General features: G+C 33.7%; 2 protein-coding genes across 6 annotated transcripts in view; one reads left to right on the forward strand and one right to left on the reverse strand.

Moving 5' to 3' along the window:
• The window catches only part of SLC25A40 (solute carrier family 25 member 40), a 51,973-nt gene extending 40,525 nt beyond the window's left edge, over window positions 1–11,448 (forward strand). For 4 of the 5 annotated variants that reach the window (XM_081800603.1, XM_081800605.1, XM_081800602.1 and 1 more), the window contains 5 exons: window positions 523–696; window positions 3,679–3,788; window positions 4,894–4,975; window positions 9,527–9,607; window positions 10,004–11,448. In XM_081800603.1, coding sequence (XP_081656729.1) covers window positions 523–696; window positions 3,679–3,788; window positions 4,894–4,975; window positions 9,527–9,607; window positions 10,004–10,116 — 560 coding nt within the window. In that variant the 3' untranslated portion in view covers window positions 10,117–11,448. Of the gene's footprint in view, window positions 1–522; window positions 697–3,678; window positions 3,789–4,893; window positions 4,976–9,227; window positions 9,495–9,526; window positions 9,608–10,003 lie in introns of those variants that run through there. The other variant, XM_081800606.1, reaches the window with a different exon arrangement.
• Window positions 11,449–12,275: 827 nt separating this feature from the next.
• The window catches only part of RUNDC3B (RUN domain containing 3B), a 114,664-nt gene continuing 110,583 nt past the window's right edge, over window positions 12,276–16,356 (reverse strand). Inside the window, exon 11 of the mRNA XM_081799700.1 lies at window positions 12,276–15,999. Within this exon, the coding sequence (XP_081655826.1) occupies window positions 15,854–15,999 (146 nt within the window). The 3' untranslated portion in view covers window positions 12,276–15,853. The remainder of the gene's footprint in view (window positions 16,000–16,356) is intronic.

Genomic DNA, 16,356 nt, shown 5'->3' on the forward strand with positions numbered 1-16,356 from the left:
CCAAGTCCTGAATCCTTTTCCTTATAGATAACTCTGGGATTCAGAGTTTAATGAGAAGGAAATTTGCATCTGTACAGAAAGATATTTTTCTCTGTGCTGTGGGAGTGAGGTTTTATAGTAGTTTAATTGATGTATAATATTTCTGGAACTGCTCGTGAAAGAGGTGAAACCAGGGGTGCCTGGCTGGCTCAGTTGGTGAAGCACGCGACTCTTGACCTTGGGGTTGTGAGTTCGAGCCCCATGCTGGGTGTAGAGATTACTTAAAAAAAAATAAAATCTTAAAAACAAAGAGTTGAAACCAGAAAGAATAAGTTACATGAAAGCAGGCTTTTAAGAAATACCTTTATCAAGGAAAAAAAAATGTGCACCAATATGTTGGCATCATTAGATATTTGATTTTAAGGTTTGCAGACATTTCAGAATGAAAGATATATATATAAAATGCATGAAATATTTTTGCATGTGTGTTTGCGTAGTACATGGCTTTGTTTTTGTTTTGTTATATTTGCTTGTTTATATTAGTTGGTGCAGTAACTGTGATAAGTCCATTAGAATTGATTAGAACCAAGATGCAATCTAAGAAGTTTTCTTACAAAGAATTGCATCGATTTGTCAGCAAGAAAGTATCTGAAGATGGTTGGATTTCCCTTTGGAGGGGCTGGATTCCTACTGTTCTTAGAGATGTACCGTTCTCAGGTAGGATTTATCTTAGTATCTGCTAAATTTTAGGTAGCGTTGTCTTATGTATATATCACTTTTATTTTATTTATTTATTTTTTATTCAATTAGCCAACATATAGTACATCATTAGTTTTTGATGTAGTGTTCAATGATTCATTATATATATCACTTTTAAATTAAGTAAATTTGAAGCCCTTTAAGGCTAAAGGTAAGTTATCTTCTTTGGTGACCACAAATTCCTAGTTCAGTGTTGGGCCCTCATGTCTTGAGGAGTCTTTATTGGACAAGTAGTTTCTAATTCAAGCCTGACTTTCTGTTTTCCTTCTGTTTCATTTTTTTTAAAGCTATTAATCGGTATATATTCACATTTAGATAAAACAAACTACCTTTAACATTACCCTAAATGCGATAATTACTAAGGTAAATGAACTACTACAAATCAAAATATAAAATGTTTAAGAGCTCCTGTCAATTATATTGATTTCTACTTTTTCAGTTATTAGAGATAAAAATCTTCCCCTTTAAATGAGTATCCTGTAAAATACTATTATAAATCAGAGAGGAGATTGTGCTAATTATTGAATTGTGAAGGAGGGAGAAAATCATGAAAAAGTGCAAAACTAACAACTTATAAAATGTGCATGCTTCAAAATTCCTTTTTTTCCCCCTTCGAATTAATCCTTTTCTTGTGCTCTCTTCACATCTCTATGCATCTTGCCCTTTCCATTAGTATTCCTCTTCAGCCTTTTGTGTTTAGTTATGTGATTTAAAAATACAGATTCCTAGGCCAATTATTTTTCTTCATTTTTTTATATGATATTTGACACATAAGAAGTAATGTAGTATAAATTATGAAGTATATTAATAAAACGAACACTTGTGAGGTCACCATTCAATCTCTGAACGAGAACACTGCAATTTTTTAAATCATGAAACCACATATATTCATTCACCTCCGCTGTCAACATCTCCAGTGGTAACCACTGTACTGAACTTCATCATTCGATTTTTAAAAAATGGTTTTACATGTGTATTATTGCCAAACAGTATGTTACTTAGTATTGCCTATTTCTGAGCTTTACTTTTTTAAGATTTTATTTATTTGACACAGAGCGAGAGAGAAAGAGCACAGGCAGGGGGAGGCGCAGAGGGAGAGGGAGAAGCAGGCTCCCCACTGAGCAGGGAGCACAATGCAGGGCTCAATCCCAGGATCTGGAGATCATGACCTGAGCCAAAGGCAGACGCCCAACCCACTGAGCCACCCAGGCGCCCCTATTTTTGAGCTTTAAAAAATGCTTATTTTACTCAAAAATCTTAAGTTTCATTTTTGTTTTTATGTGAAACTTTTTCATTTTTACTCATTTATGAGTAAACAAAGTGCTATTGTGAATATTTTTAGTAGACTCTTGGTGTACACATACAAGGACTTCTCCAGTATTCAATTTGCTAGTTCACATAAATATATACATTTTAATTATTACATAATGTCAGATTCTTTTCTAAAGTGACTATATAGATCAGTACACCTACCAGCTTCCTGTTCATTTCATACCCTCACCAGTACTTTTACTGTCAAAGCTCTTAAATTTTGTTTCTCTAGTAATTTAAAGTGGTATCTCACTTTAACTTATATATTTGCCTGCCTGTTGATGAGGTTGCGCACCATTTCATTGGCCATTTATCCATAATTTGCAGTTAAGAACTGAGATAAATGATCAACTTTATCCCCCCCCCATATGGATGGATGGTTGTACCAGCATCATTTATGAATCACCACACTTGCTCCAGGGATTTGCAGGGTTACCCATCAGAGCCTCACGCATGCATACACCTGTTCTGCTGGCCAGTTTGTCTGAGCCTGTGCTGATACTGGTGTTGTCTAAACTACTGGTGCATTATTAAAAATCTTGATGTTACCTTATTTTTTTCCCCAAGCATGTCATCTCTATTATATAATTTTTCTTTAAAGTGTGTTAGTAGAGTTTTAAATTTTTCTTCATAAATACTATATACAACCTTTTTTTTTTTAAGATTTATTTATAGTTAACACCCACCTCCAGTTTTGGTAGCTATTTTAAAAGCTCTATTAAAATAAAAATTCCAAATCTCAGGCCAGTGCAGTGTTAAAATTAATTTTCCTGTGTTAGATTATATTTAATATTCAGCTACTTTTAAAACTATTATTAATTTTACTTTGCCTATATTTTGGATGTCCTGTATAGACATAAATATGTAAATTGTAACTATTTTGTTTCTCCATTTTTAATTAACAGAGCTTTTATTTTTTTCGTATCTTACTACGCTTCCTAGGACAGTTTTGAATAATAGCAATGATGTTGCATCCCTATCATTTTTCTCATTCTTAAGGAAATAATTGTTTCACCATTAATTACTTTTGCTAAGGGTTCTTGATGTATATCCTTTTTCTAGTTAAGGAAATTTCCTTTTATCTCAAGGTTTCGAAGAAATTGCTTTGCTTTAAAAATGAAAATGGGTTGAATTTTATGAAATGCTTTTCCATCAATTTTAGATGATCCCATGATTCTTTTAATGTGGTGTTTCGCATTTAAAGGGTTTGTTAACATTTACTACCTTTGCATTCCTCTTATGATAACCCAATTTAGTCATAGTATATGATGTTTTATGAAATACTTCTGGGTTTGGTTACCTTTTTTTTTTTTAAGAATTTTTATACCTGTGTTAATGAATGAGATTGAATTATAGTTGTCCTTTCTTCTATTGTCCTTGTCAGGTTTTAGAATTAAAGTCCTATTTTACTGTGGTATATTTGTTTATAAGGCTGCTAGAATATTTCTGAGAACTTGGTTCCATTTTTTTTCTTTGAATTTTTCAGTTTCACCTAGTATGTGTGTCCAAGCAGAAAGTAGGATGTATCAGGGTTAGACTTTCCCTTTTCCTTTAATATATAACCTTATATATTTAAAGTCCCCATTTCACTTCTAAATTATGTGTTCATTTCATTTTCTGTTTTTATAGCAATGTACTGGTATAACTATGAAGTTTTAAGGAAGTGGTTGTGTGCAAAATCTGGTTTATATGAACCAACATTTATGATCAACTTTACTTCAGGGGCATTGTCTGGTTCTGTAAGTTGATATTCTTTTCTTGTTAATATTCCAGAATAATTGTAATTGTCTTATTAAAACAGAATGAAAGATTATATAGCATTTCATATCTATTGAGATATCACTTTTGGGCTGCACTGCTTTAAAAATTTTCTAAGTATTGACTATCCTATTTTGAGGAAATTATTTAGCCACTAAATATTTTATTTTTTGAAGATTTTATTTATTTATTTATTTTAGAGAGGGAAAGAGAGAGAGAGAGCAAGCATGAGTGGGAGGAGGGGGAAAGGGAGAAGCAGACTCCCCGCTGAGCAGGGAGCCCGATGCGGGGCTCGATCCCAGGACTCCGGGATCATGACCTGAGCCGAAGGCAGACACTTAACAGACTAAGCCACCCAGGCACCCCTAGCCACTAAATATTTTTAAATGTACTTTGTGTCTATGTTTTTATTATATTACAAATACATTATTATGTTTTTCTGAAAATTTTTTGATTTGTTAGATCATTACAGCTATGATAATATTTTAATTAGTGCTTTATCATTTACCAAATATTTGTCAATTTGTTCATTAAATTAATGCCAGTAGATCTGGTTAGGTAATATTTCATGGAGTGTTTGTTATTTCATATATATAATCAGATTGAGTAGAAGTCATTTCATCCTCTGCTGGTAATTCCTGTTTCTTTGGGAACATTTTGGCTAAGTATTTCTTAGAAGAATTTTAACAGAAAAAAAAAAAAAAAGAATTTTAACAGAAATTAGAGTCAGAAGGGAGGAATCTCAAATGACCATTTTTAGGTAGTAGAGAGTTCACTGTTTCCACTCCTCCACATAATGTAAAGCTGTGTAGTGGTCTTTTATGCAGGTTCATATCATCATGATCTTGGCCACAGAGTTTTCTTATTTCCACATACTTACAAAATGAATTTGTGATGACCTAGAGTGAGGTGCTGACCTACTGGAACCAAATGAAAACTTCTCTTTGAATATGTCTGGTTTCATCTTAAGTTTCAGTTTAGTTATGATTCCATTCTTTATCCTTCAATAATGTGCTACTTAGAAGAATATAAAAATATTAAGAAAAAATTGAAAGGTAGATTTAAATTAATTGTACTTTTTGACAGTTTGCAGCTGTTGCAACTTTGCCATTCGATGTGGTAAAAACACAAAAGCAGACTCAACTTTGGACATATGAAAGTCATAAAAGTAAGTTTAAGTAATTTAAAACATTTTCAAGATGCCATGATTGTTTTTATTTTTCTTTGCAGATGGGACTATCTAAATAAGAAAAATAAGATTTTTTTCCTCTGCTGCTTTAACTGAAACTAATATACTGTTAGAACGGAATGCCCAGAGAAAAAAATACTCAACCCCCTTCAAAACTTAAGAAATTTAAAAATCTATATATTTTGCCTGCCATCAGTTAAGTCTTGTACCTGCTAAAGAGAAAACTACGTACTATATTAGATAACTATTCTTTCAAATAAATCTAGACAAATTAGGGTGAAGGATAGGAAATTAGTGGGAACCCTTTTTCTCTTGGTGTGTTTTGTTTCATTAGTTTGTTGTATACATTTCATTCATAACATTTTTTAGCTTCCCTTCCTTTTGATACGTTTTTTTCCTACCTGTTATCCTTTGTTTACCTCTTTATAACCTGTAATTTCTTCTAGAACAAAAGTGCACTCTAAGGTGCTTCTGCTAGATTCCTTCTGTCATTATTTATTATCTATAGAAAGTGTGGCAAATCCTTTGGAAATTATCTATTACAAAAATGTATCATGTAAACCTCGTGATTGATAAATCTATTATAATAATGTTAATAAATTGTTCTGGTGTTCAAACCCACCAGCATATTCTGCATACAAGTAAAATAGGTATTATAATTGTTGAAAGAAACACTGTTTACAAACAACTGAATCTGATGAATATTAGTGACTACTTTGTCCTTGACTTTCCAGACTCCTAGTCCATTCTTGTAATAGGAGCTAACTAAAACCTGGAAAGTAACAAAGTTTATTATCAGGGTTCTTACCACTTCCGTTTTGGGTGGGACCCTTCTAGCTGCCTCAGCTTATCTATTCTCCCCTGATAGTTCAAAATTATTTTGTTTTATTCTCCCTTCCAACTCATCAGAATGCCTGTTTCCTCAATATTATGTGAAGTGTTTAATATAGTAGGAATATGCTCTGTGGTGTGATTCATGACTCATGGCAATAGTGAGGGAAAAGATGGGAATCTCTACAGTTAGGTTCTGATGCTCACTAAGGTTTGAGAGCCACTTAACTGGAGGCACCTGGGGTGCTTTTTCATTACATCTAAAGTTGGGCACCACCACCAATGGACTGTCATTTAATAGAACTAATCTGGGGCTCTAACTTGTGTATTCTGAAAATGTTCCCTAGGTGATAGTGATTGTACATCCCCCTTGAGACTGGCGTCAAGGAGGCATCTTCTTTCACTAGATTCAACTCTTACCTATCAACTGGTTTTCTTCTAGTGTTTCTCCAATAAACCCCAAAGGAGAAACCTTAAATAAGCCTTAGGTCTTAATTTTGTATGATTATCATTGGTCACTTTTACCTGTTACTCTGCTTCAGCTACGAACCAGGTATATTTAGCAAGATACGCTTTTCCTGCAAACTACACTTCTGATTTGAGTGATAAACAGCCCATATTTTTTCTCATTATATCATATATTATTTACCCCACCAAAGAGTGGAGGCTTTCTCTACTCTGTAGCTCAGCTACACCAAATCCATTATCTCTAAGCAAAAAGAAAAATAAGAAGTGTTCTATAGAGAATGATGCTGAGTTCCTTGTAAGAATATGATCTCTGTAGCAGCGCACTTTGACCATGTCTTCCATCCATTAGTCGACTCCTGATTCGAGTGCACCATGCTGGTCTATACAGACTAGTGAGGCCATCTCTAAGTCCTCAAACAGCTCATAATGTAATGGAAAAGAAACATATTAGGATGTAGTGAGTGCCAGATTTCATAATAGAGATAACTATTTCCTCACTTATGAGTCCATCATTTATAATTTAAAAAAATTTAATGTCACCTTTCAGCTTTTTAAACCTAGCTCAGATCCACCTGTTTTCGACAGTTCAAGTTTTTTTCTATGAACATATTCAGTATTTTAAAATACTTCAACAGAAATTTTAAAACCATTAAAAAATGGTTATATGTGACAAATTTGTGAAGAAAAGCTCCATCTTAGTAGTCATGAGGACGATGCCAACCACAAGGGCAGTGAGAGGACATTTGATATGCACTGGGTTGTTGGTGGGAATGCTCATGCCGGGCAGGTGAGAGTCTTAAATTTGGAAAATAATCTGGCAGTCTCAAGAAAGACTCTTTGAACAAGCAGTTCCACCTTTGATATGTGCCCTAGAGAAACGTCTGCACGTGTACAAGGATTCTTAATCCCAAAAAGGTAGAAATCACCAGAATAGTCCCTGGCAAGGAAATGGGCAAACTGTGATAATCCATATAAAAAATAAATCAAATATAGCTGTACTTGCCAATATAGATAATCCTAATATATAAACGTGCAGTGTGATAGCATTTATACAAAGTTTAAGAGCATGAAAAGCAAGAGTATATATTATTTATGGATATGTTCAGATGTAATAAAGTTTAAACTGAAGCATGAGAAAGATAAAGGAAAAAAGAAAGACAAGAGAGTGGTTACCTCTCAGGAGATAGGAAGAAGAATACTGAGAGGGAATATTTTTGCTGTATAATTGCTAGGATTTGATAAATGTGGATGGTCAGTAAATGAGTGTTTCTTTTATTGTTGTCTATGCTTGAAATATGAAATAACCAAACAGTGTTTCCTTACAATGTAAGAAGTTACTTATTACCTGTAGGAATAGCTCTATAGAGTGTTGGAACTTTAGGTAGGAGATACTTTGGAGATTCGATTAGAGTGTGACCCAGGCTTACCTTCAGTTGGTAATGCTTTCTGTCCATTCTCTTCTGCACTGATTGTACCCTGCTATTTAAATAGGGACCACTTTGGGTCTTGAATTCTACAATATCAGAAATACCTGGCTACTTGGCTTCCTTTCTTTCACTATTTGTTTCCAAAATGTAAATGGAATAATTTAAACATGAAGAAGTTGCCGACTTGTAATATAAAATTTTTGTCATTAACTTTCTTTAGAAAGTTAAATTTCATTCATAAATACTTTGTTCTTGGTTTCAAAAATGTCTCCTTCCTGTTGGATTGCTATAGTATAGTTATTATCTTTATACTTACAGATTTATATTGATCATATAGCATCCTAAATAAATCACAAAGCCTCATTTATCTTCATGGGTCAGAGAATCTGGTATTTCTACAAATGAGATTTGAAATAATGAGCCCATGCCATTAAGTGGTAAAATTCTAAAAAGCCATTTTTGAAAGCTCTCTTTCTCCAACCTTTTCTTGTTTTCCCTGGGCATGCTAAATAATACAGAGCTTAATCTTTCTGAAGGACTCAGAGTTGTCATCCACGTTCACATTGACTATCATAGTCTTATAAATGCAGCTCTGAGCAGCTAATGAGGCTACTGTAGCAGTGTTTGCCTCTCATCCAGCTGATCTCAAACCAAGACTTTGACAACCTCAGTGTGTCAGCTGTCACAGTGTTCACGTGGTAGTGTGCCTGCTTCCTAGCAGACTCCTTTTTTACTTACTGCATCTAGTAATCTGTGGCCTAAGGCAGCTGCTTAGAATCACTGTGTAAAATGAAGGTAAGTAGACTTTGTGCGTGAATAGCTCATTCATAGCTGTATGTTTGAACATCAGTGACATCTATTTTTGTTGTTTTTAAAAAATAGTTTTTTACTTTCAGATATTTGAGTGGCTGCAAATAAGAGAGACGTTACTGTTAATTAAAGGCTGGAGATGCCAAATGTACTTCTAGTGACTGTACAGTTTGAAATATTTTTTTACCAAATTTTATAAAAATGCAGAATTTTGTTTTAAAAAAAGGCTAAGTCTGCCCTTTGGAGGAGACAAGATTGATATAATTTATATCAAGACTGGCACATCTAGGGGCGCCTGAGTGGCTCAGTCGTTAAGCGTCTGCCTTTGGCTCAGGTCATGGTCCCAGGGTCCTGGGATTGAGCCCCGCATCGGGCTCCCTGCTCAGAGTGGAGCCTGCTTCTCCCTCTCCCACTCCGCCTGCTTGTGTTCCCTCTCTTGCTGCGTCTCTCCTCTGTCAAATAAATAATCTTTAAAAAAAAGAGAGAGACTGGCACATCTATTCAGAAAGGTTTTAATAAAGGCAGACAGACCTCCCTAGGGAGAATGAGCTATTCTTTTCAGAACTTCTTAGGAAAAAAACATTTTTTTAAAGATGTGCAATAAAAATTTAATGAAAAATGGTTATCAGGGCTTCTGTTTGGCTTTGAGAACCCCATGAAAATTTCTACACATCTTTTAAATTTTTCATTTTAAGGCATGGAAATACGTATAAAGGATACTACCCACCACCAAGCTTAAGAAACTTAATTCAGAGAATCCATCTGCATATTTGTCCTTGATTATATCCAGTTGTATACACCTTAAAGTTAAGACCTTTTTCTAATTCTTCTTTTTAATGAATCCAATTGTTAGAAATAAAATTTTGGGTAAATTTTAGGTGAATAGATCTGTTCTTATTATAATGATTATACACGCCCAAAGTCATAAACATTTTTATGTGTATTAGAAGTTATTAAGTGATAATTTATAATGTATCATTTCTTTAACATTTAGTTTCTATGCCTTTGCCTATGTCAACCTGGACTATCATGAAGAACATTGTTGCTAAGAATGGATTTGCAGGATTATTTACAGGTAAAAATACGTGCTTTACCAAATTGTTGAATAAAATGGTTACTTTTACATCTGTCATCTTCCTGAATTAACTTTAAGCAGGAAATTATTCAAAACATTCCCCATTTATGAAAACATACCACATTTATGATATGAAAGCAAACATCTTAGGGACACCTGGGTGGCTCAGTCAGTTAAGCCTTCAGCTCAGGTCATGATCCTGGAGTTCCAGGACGGAGCCTGGCGTCGGGCTCCCTGCTCAGCCGGGAGTCTGCTTCTCCCTCTCTCTCTGCTTCTCCCTCTGCTGATGCGTGCGCGTTCTGTCTCGCTGTCTAATAAATAAAATCTTTTTAAAAAATTACATTTTTTAAACATAAGGTAAAATTTGTTCTGATTTTTTTTCTATTCTCTTTTCAGGCCTCATTCCCCGTTTAATTAAAATTGCTCCTGCTTGTGCTATTATGATCAGTACCTATGAATTTGGGAAGGCTTTTTTCCAAAAGCAAAATGCTCGAAGACAACAATACTAGTGATGCTGTTTCAACTTGAATTAACAACCAAAGCCAAATAATAAGATGGAGACTCTTAGGCAAGAACTCTTTCACCATTATCTTAAAATTATTTTATATATTTCTTTCTTATAATTTAAATGAGCAGTAATTTCTACTTTGCCTCTGAATCATAACCCTAATTTTAAAATAAATTGTTAGTCTGATTTTTGAGATATTGAAAAAGATACTCCAGAAGTCACACCATTAAATGTTCCTGTAAAGAAAAGAAAAATTATTCCTTAGCACTGAAAGTGATAATCTCTGAGAGTTTGATATTATAGATTTCGGTATAACATCATTGGGAATGTGTCAGATGTATCAGAACATTTTGAATTGTGTGTTGAATGATGTTCAGAGTCTAGAAGAAAAATGCCTGTCTCTAACACACACTTAAATCATGCACATAGATATTTAAGTATTCCAACAAAGTAGATAATAGATGGCAGTCTTTAAATAACATTATTCGCATTTATCTAATTACCTATTAGATTTTCTTTAATTCAAATGCATTAGTTTTTTGTTTTATTTTACACCTCCTCTTGCTGTGATAAGGCTTCACCAGTATTAGGATTTCTCTGCCTAAAGGTATGGCTGTTTTATCTTTATGAACCAGAATATAACTGTTTATGTGATAAAGATATTTTTGGTGACTAAAGACGCTGTATTATCTACTGTTTCTACAAGAGAGAAGGAGTCTTTACTGATTGCGTTAAATGTTTGGCACAGTGAATCTTGGGTGTGCATATATTTAGAGTGGTAAAAAGAACGTTTCAGCCTGGGAAGGGCCCTGGTTTCAGCCGTCTTGGAATCCAGATATCACTGTTTGTGGAGCTCTCGAGGTCACACGTATTGTCTTCTTCTAACAACACTGAGATTAACACAAGATAAGCCACAAGTACTTCCACAATGTCCCTTGATTGTACACATCTCATGTTAGTATGCTACATCAAGAGACTAAAGAGGCCGCTGTTTCCTTGAAGAAACAGCTTTATTCACTACAGGCTAATGGCTCAGTAATGTAGCTCGTGGCTGTAGGAATGAAACAGGACTATGCTGGACGGACGGAAATGTTCTGTTATTTTTGTTTTTGATTTATTTTCTCAGGATCTATATCCTATAAGAAAAAGCACTTTATTGCAGTCTGTGTGTATGCTATGACAATGTGAAGTTGTTGTTTTTTTTCCCTAAAATAGAGTAATATAGTTAGGTGACAGATCTCTAGTGTTGGTAGAGGAATTATGTATTTTGTATTTTAGTAGAAAAGAGTTCATATGTTTCGTCAGAAATAAACTATATAGGGTTTGTATGTAATCTTTTGTGTTTACTTTATCCTGTGTTGATTTACCTTAAATTTTTAACACACATATCTATAAAATCATTAATGTTTATGCTTTCTTAAAATTATCACTGTGCTTCAAGCTAAATATTTTCATATAAAATCATTATGTTAATGCTGTATTTTATATAAGAAAGTTTATCTTGAACACTGCTGTTTAACAGTATTAAATTTAAATTTACCTTTGTTCTGTTATGCTTCTTTTTGGTAACTGGTAGAAAAGAGAAAAATTTAAATTTATAATTATTAAGAAGCAGTCACATATTTCAACTTAATAGAAATAACCAGTAGGGAAATCCCCATCACCCTCCCACCCCCAAAACGGACTGCACTTATGGAAAATTCTTACCATTTATGCCTAAAATAAACAAATCTAATTCCCTAGTAGCTTTTCTAGTACATATTACAGCCATGTATCTGGATGAAAAGGGTGAATTGAAGCTTTCTTTATACTTAAGTGGTAAAGAAGCATTAATGCTTTATTTAAACAAAAAAAATAGTAGCAACTGAAAAGCACTTGGCTAGAAATTATATTCTTGGTCATGTTTCTGGAAGCAGATAGTTTCGATCTGCGTGAAATTTTCTAACAAATACATTTACTTCCTTATGTGTATATTTTTAAAAAAGAAATGCAAGTTTTACATGTTTGCCACCTTCCGTATAATACACATTTGACTTTTTGAACAAGTAGATATGAAGTTAAAATAAATTTTTTATTTCTAGGAAACTATTCACTATGCTTATTTAATCACATGACTCCTTTAAATTCTTCCCTCTTTCTGGAGCATGAATTCCAGGGATATGGGAAAGTTTAGTATATCAGGTTTTAATTTTTTTTCCAAAATAAACTTTTTAAATAAATTTTAACCTATCATTTGACATCTCCGATCTTTTCCGTGGCCAGCTCAAGTTTAAGAAGCACTGGAGATAGGAAGTGCTTCAGATACTCACTGGCTATAAAGTTGGCGGAGCTGTGATTGACAGAGGGCTGCAGAGGGAGTGCTGGGAGCGCTCAGGGATTCTCCACTGAGCTTGTGGGGAATGTCAGGAAATGCTCCTAAGATAAAGACAATTAAACGTACCTGGACAGGGGAGTCTCAGTCAGGCAACGGAAGTTAGTCCCATGGAAGGAAAAACAGGAAGGCAACTGGAAACCAAGCATTTTTGGCACAGGTCTAAGAATTATAGAGTTGGGTTTGGTGGTTTTGTTTTTTGTTCTTTTCCCCCAAGACCAGCAATTATTTTAACTGAAAAGAAAAGAGGGTAGCATAGTTTAGCACAGCACAGCACACACCAGAATGTGTCACATGTAGTAAGGCTGAGTCTTATGTAGTGAAACTTTGGCTTCAGTTGGGTTTTAGAGAAATCATCAGCACTATAGAAAATGGGGACTTATATAGTAAGGATTGGTTTGTACCAGAATAGACTTTGAAAAAGGACCATAATAACATTGATATAATTTTTATCTGCCCCTTCCTATCATCAGTTAAAAAGAACTAATGCTAAAAAATAAAAATTACTTTGCTTCCAGAAGAACAAAGGAAACCAATTAAAAAATACTTAAGAGCCCTGATGTTCAAAGCACTTGTGTGACATTTCAGAGGGAATCCAACATTACGGTAGGAACTTTGACCAAGAATTTCCCTAAGTTGTAAATTTGAGACACACTTTTAACCACTTGAAAACTTGTGTGTAAATCTAATAAATACGACTTAAATAAAAACTTAGTTTATATAATTTCATTTAATGCTGACATCATCTTGATGCCATCATAGGTTCTGAGAAGAAGATGATGTTTCCATTTTATAGGTGAGAAAACAAACATGGCTCTTATATAATTATGTTAGCAACTACCAAAATCACTACTGTATTGTACAACTTCAACAGATAACTGTGTATTATAAAGCAGATCATGTAATTTTTTTTTAAATAAAAGGGTATTTGAGTTGAAATAAAGATTTGTCCAAAACCTTTTGTCATATTAGTATTTTAGGTGTTGAGTAATATACATTTACCATATTTGCTAAAACAAAAAGTTCAGTGTACAGCTTGAATCCAGTAACTTGTCTTGAAGGTAAAAATATAAGCACTAATGCATGGTACAAAACGTTTAATATACATGCAACAAATATAGTACATCAAGGCAACAAAATACACATGGAAGTATTAGCATATAATTCAGCATTCTGTTTTGGGTAGGGTGTGTAAACAGTAAACACTACCATCTAAAATTAAAGATTGAGACATACATTGTTTCCTCATGCAAACATTAACTACATGTATAACTAGTGTGAAATGAAATGTATTAGAAACCTGAATTCACATTAGCAGATGAATTTTATACCAAGAGCTCCAAGAAAGGAGGAAAAGTCATGATCCTCAGATGTCATGTTTAAATCTGCATTTAGCAGCATGTTAAGATGCACAAGTTACTGTATGCATTAGACAAATCTGGCAAATGTTATCAATTATGGAATCTTGAATTTCCTTCCTATATTATAAAAATGTATGGAAGAAATTTAACAATGATTTTTTTTAATTACTGAGGAAAATAAATGTCAGTTGAGAGTGGACCATGAATGATAAAGCATTTTAAACATTCTGATCGTTTTTTAGGAAAGCAGCAATTGCTTAAGGCCAACCTAAAAATTTTCAAGTTCCCCTCCTTAGCCACTTCCTACTCCCTCCTCCCAAGGTTTCCACTGTCCTCACTTTGTATCTTCCTTCCATCCCCATGCTCATTAAAAATTGCTTTGGATACCTCACTCATAAGAAAGTATACAGAATTAAGAGTAGGTATCAGTAAATTGTTAAAGGTACCATTTTTCAAGAATATTTGCATTTTTACAAGTACTAAAGCCTTAAGCTAAAGGAATAAAGCTCTGAGTATGTTCTGGTACATCTAGAATAACTTATTTTAATGGCTTCCAGGCCTTTGTCCCTTAAATGACTTTGTTTGAACTGTCTTGCATATAAGACTGGCCTAATTATTATCTATTATCTTAAATCCCTAATTATGAGAATAAAGCTCTAAATATTGCAGAGAACCACCACACTCCTACATTTCTAATACAAAGAATTATGTAATAAGTTCAGCGCTCTTGCCTCCTCTGAATAAAATAAATTGTTGTAGGGGGAACACTGTTCCTACATGTCCAAGCTACTGAGTTTGAATGTTTTATTAATAAACAAAAATAGCATATGAAGTCCCATTAAATATTGTGTCCTCTTCATGTAAACAATGTATAAAACTTCTTTGGCACAACTGATCATATTTTCCTCATAGCACTATTAGAAAATACACTTCATACATTTTCTCTTTCAATATGGTTGGATTTTGATGGATGAAATACATAGTTCCAAAAACTGCAAAAAGGTTTTATAGCGCATAACTTTTTTAAAAAGAAAACTAATTTTTTTTTACCTGTAGATGTGTAGGGATTTCGAACATTACATCAGTTTTTAACATTAACATGGCATGATTCATTGCCGCGCACAAGGGAGAACAAAACAGCACTGTATGTCAGACATATTGTTGAGTATGGTGAGACTCCACTGATCCTTAGTTGAAGGTTCTCAAATCCTTAAATGAACTTGGAATCTTTCCTAATAAAATACTTTCCAACATCTGTTCTACGTTTTTAAATGTTTCCAACTACTGAGGAATATTTGATATTTTTAAAATAACACTTTAAGAAAATCTTGGGAAAACAATTTATTCATTTTACCAAAATGGTGTAAAATACTTTCCCTATGACCCTGACAAATTTAGTAATGGCCTAAAGACACATTCCTACAAAATTTATAAAATGTTAATGCAATGTTGTACCAAATGATAACTATTATAATAAAGAAAAACTGAGTAAGCCACTATGAAACCAGCTGAGAACCTCCTCCTCATATGAAAAACAAGTTATTTAAACATCAGAACCTAGGAAGAAATGAATGAAAAATGAAATTAACAAGTCATTTTTAGAAAATGTAATCTTTGAATAAAAGAGTAAAAGAAAATACTTAGCTTATGTCTCTGGAAAAAAACCTTGAACTCCATCTCTATATGGTACATTTAAATATATGAAATCAGCTGAATAATAAATATACATCACAATTTGCAATGGATTATTAATTTAGAGGATATTTGAAAGTTTTTTAAGCATATCCATTTTTAAACTTCCTCAGTGACAAATATAAGAATCTTAAAATGGCAGGATCATTTTCACTCAGAAGGGCACGTGGAGTGGACTGAATTCTCTAATAGAAGCAATAGAATTCCAGACATATGCCAGAACAATATAAAATTCCAAAGGTTTTCCCAGCAGTCAAACTTATGTAAATAGAACATTTGCAACATAAAAACTTCTGGCTCTGACATAAAATTCTTCAGGATGGAGTTAAGCCTGGACTCGTCATCTCTGTTGTGGGACTTGCAAGGTAGTCATTAGATTTGAGACTTGTTAGAGATTTGTAACTTGCCACTGAAGTTAGAGATCCACAGAGACCGAGTAATGAGGGAGTGTCTTCTTTACCTGAAAGTTAAGATAAAATAACAAATATTTAAGTGCCCTTGAAGAATGATACCAAAAGATCCTATAAAACTAAAAACTTACATAACGTCACAAAATACTGCGAACATACCTAATTATGTATTTCTGTAGCTTCAGTGTCACCCTTCAAAAAACATTACCAGAGGAGTATGTGTGCTCCTCGTAACAGTTCTAGATACGGAAGTTTGAGATACCATGTTTTAGGACAAAAATAAAACTTTTTTTTCCAGAATGTTCATGTTCAGTTACTAAAGGATAATAAACTAACAGTACCAATGCCCAGGCCACAGAAATACCAGGAAATCCTATGTAGGTTAAGTAATGCAGCAGAAACAAAAC

Source organism: Leptonychotes weddellii, chromosome 12 (assembly GCF_054177405.1).
Source record: "Leptonychotes weddellii isolate Sample4059 chromosome 12, ASM5417740v2, whole genome shotgun sequence".
Classification (NCBI taxonomy): domain Eukaryota; kingdom Metazoa; phylum Chordata; class Mammalia; order Carnivora; family Phocidae; genus Leptonychotes; species Leptonychotes weddellii.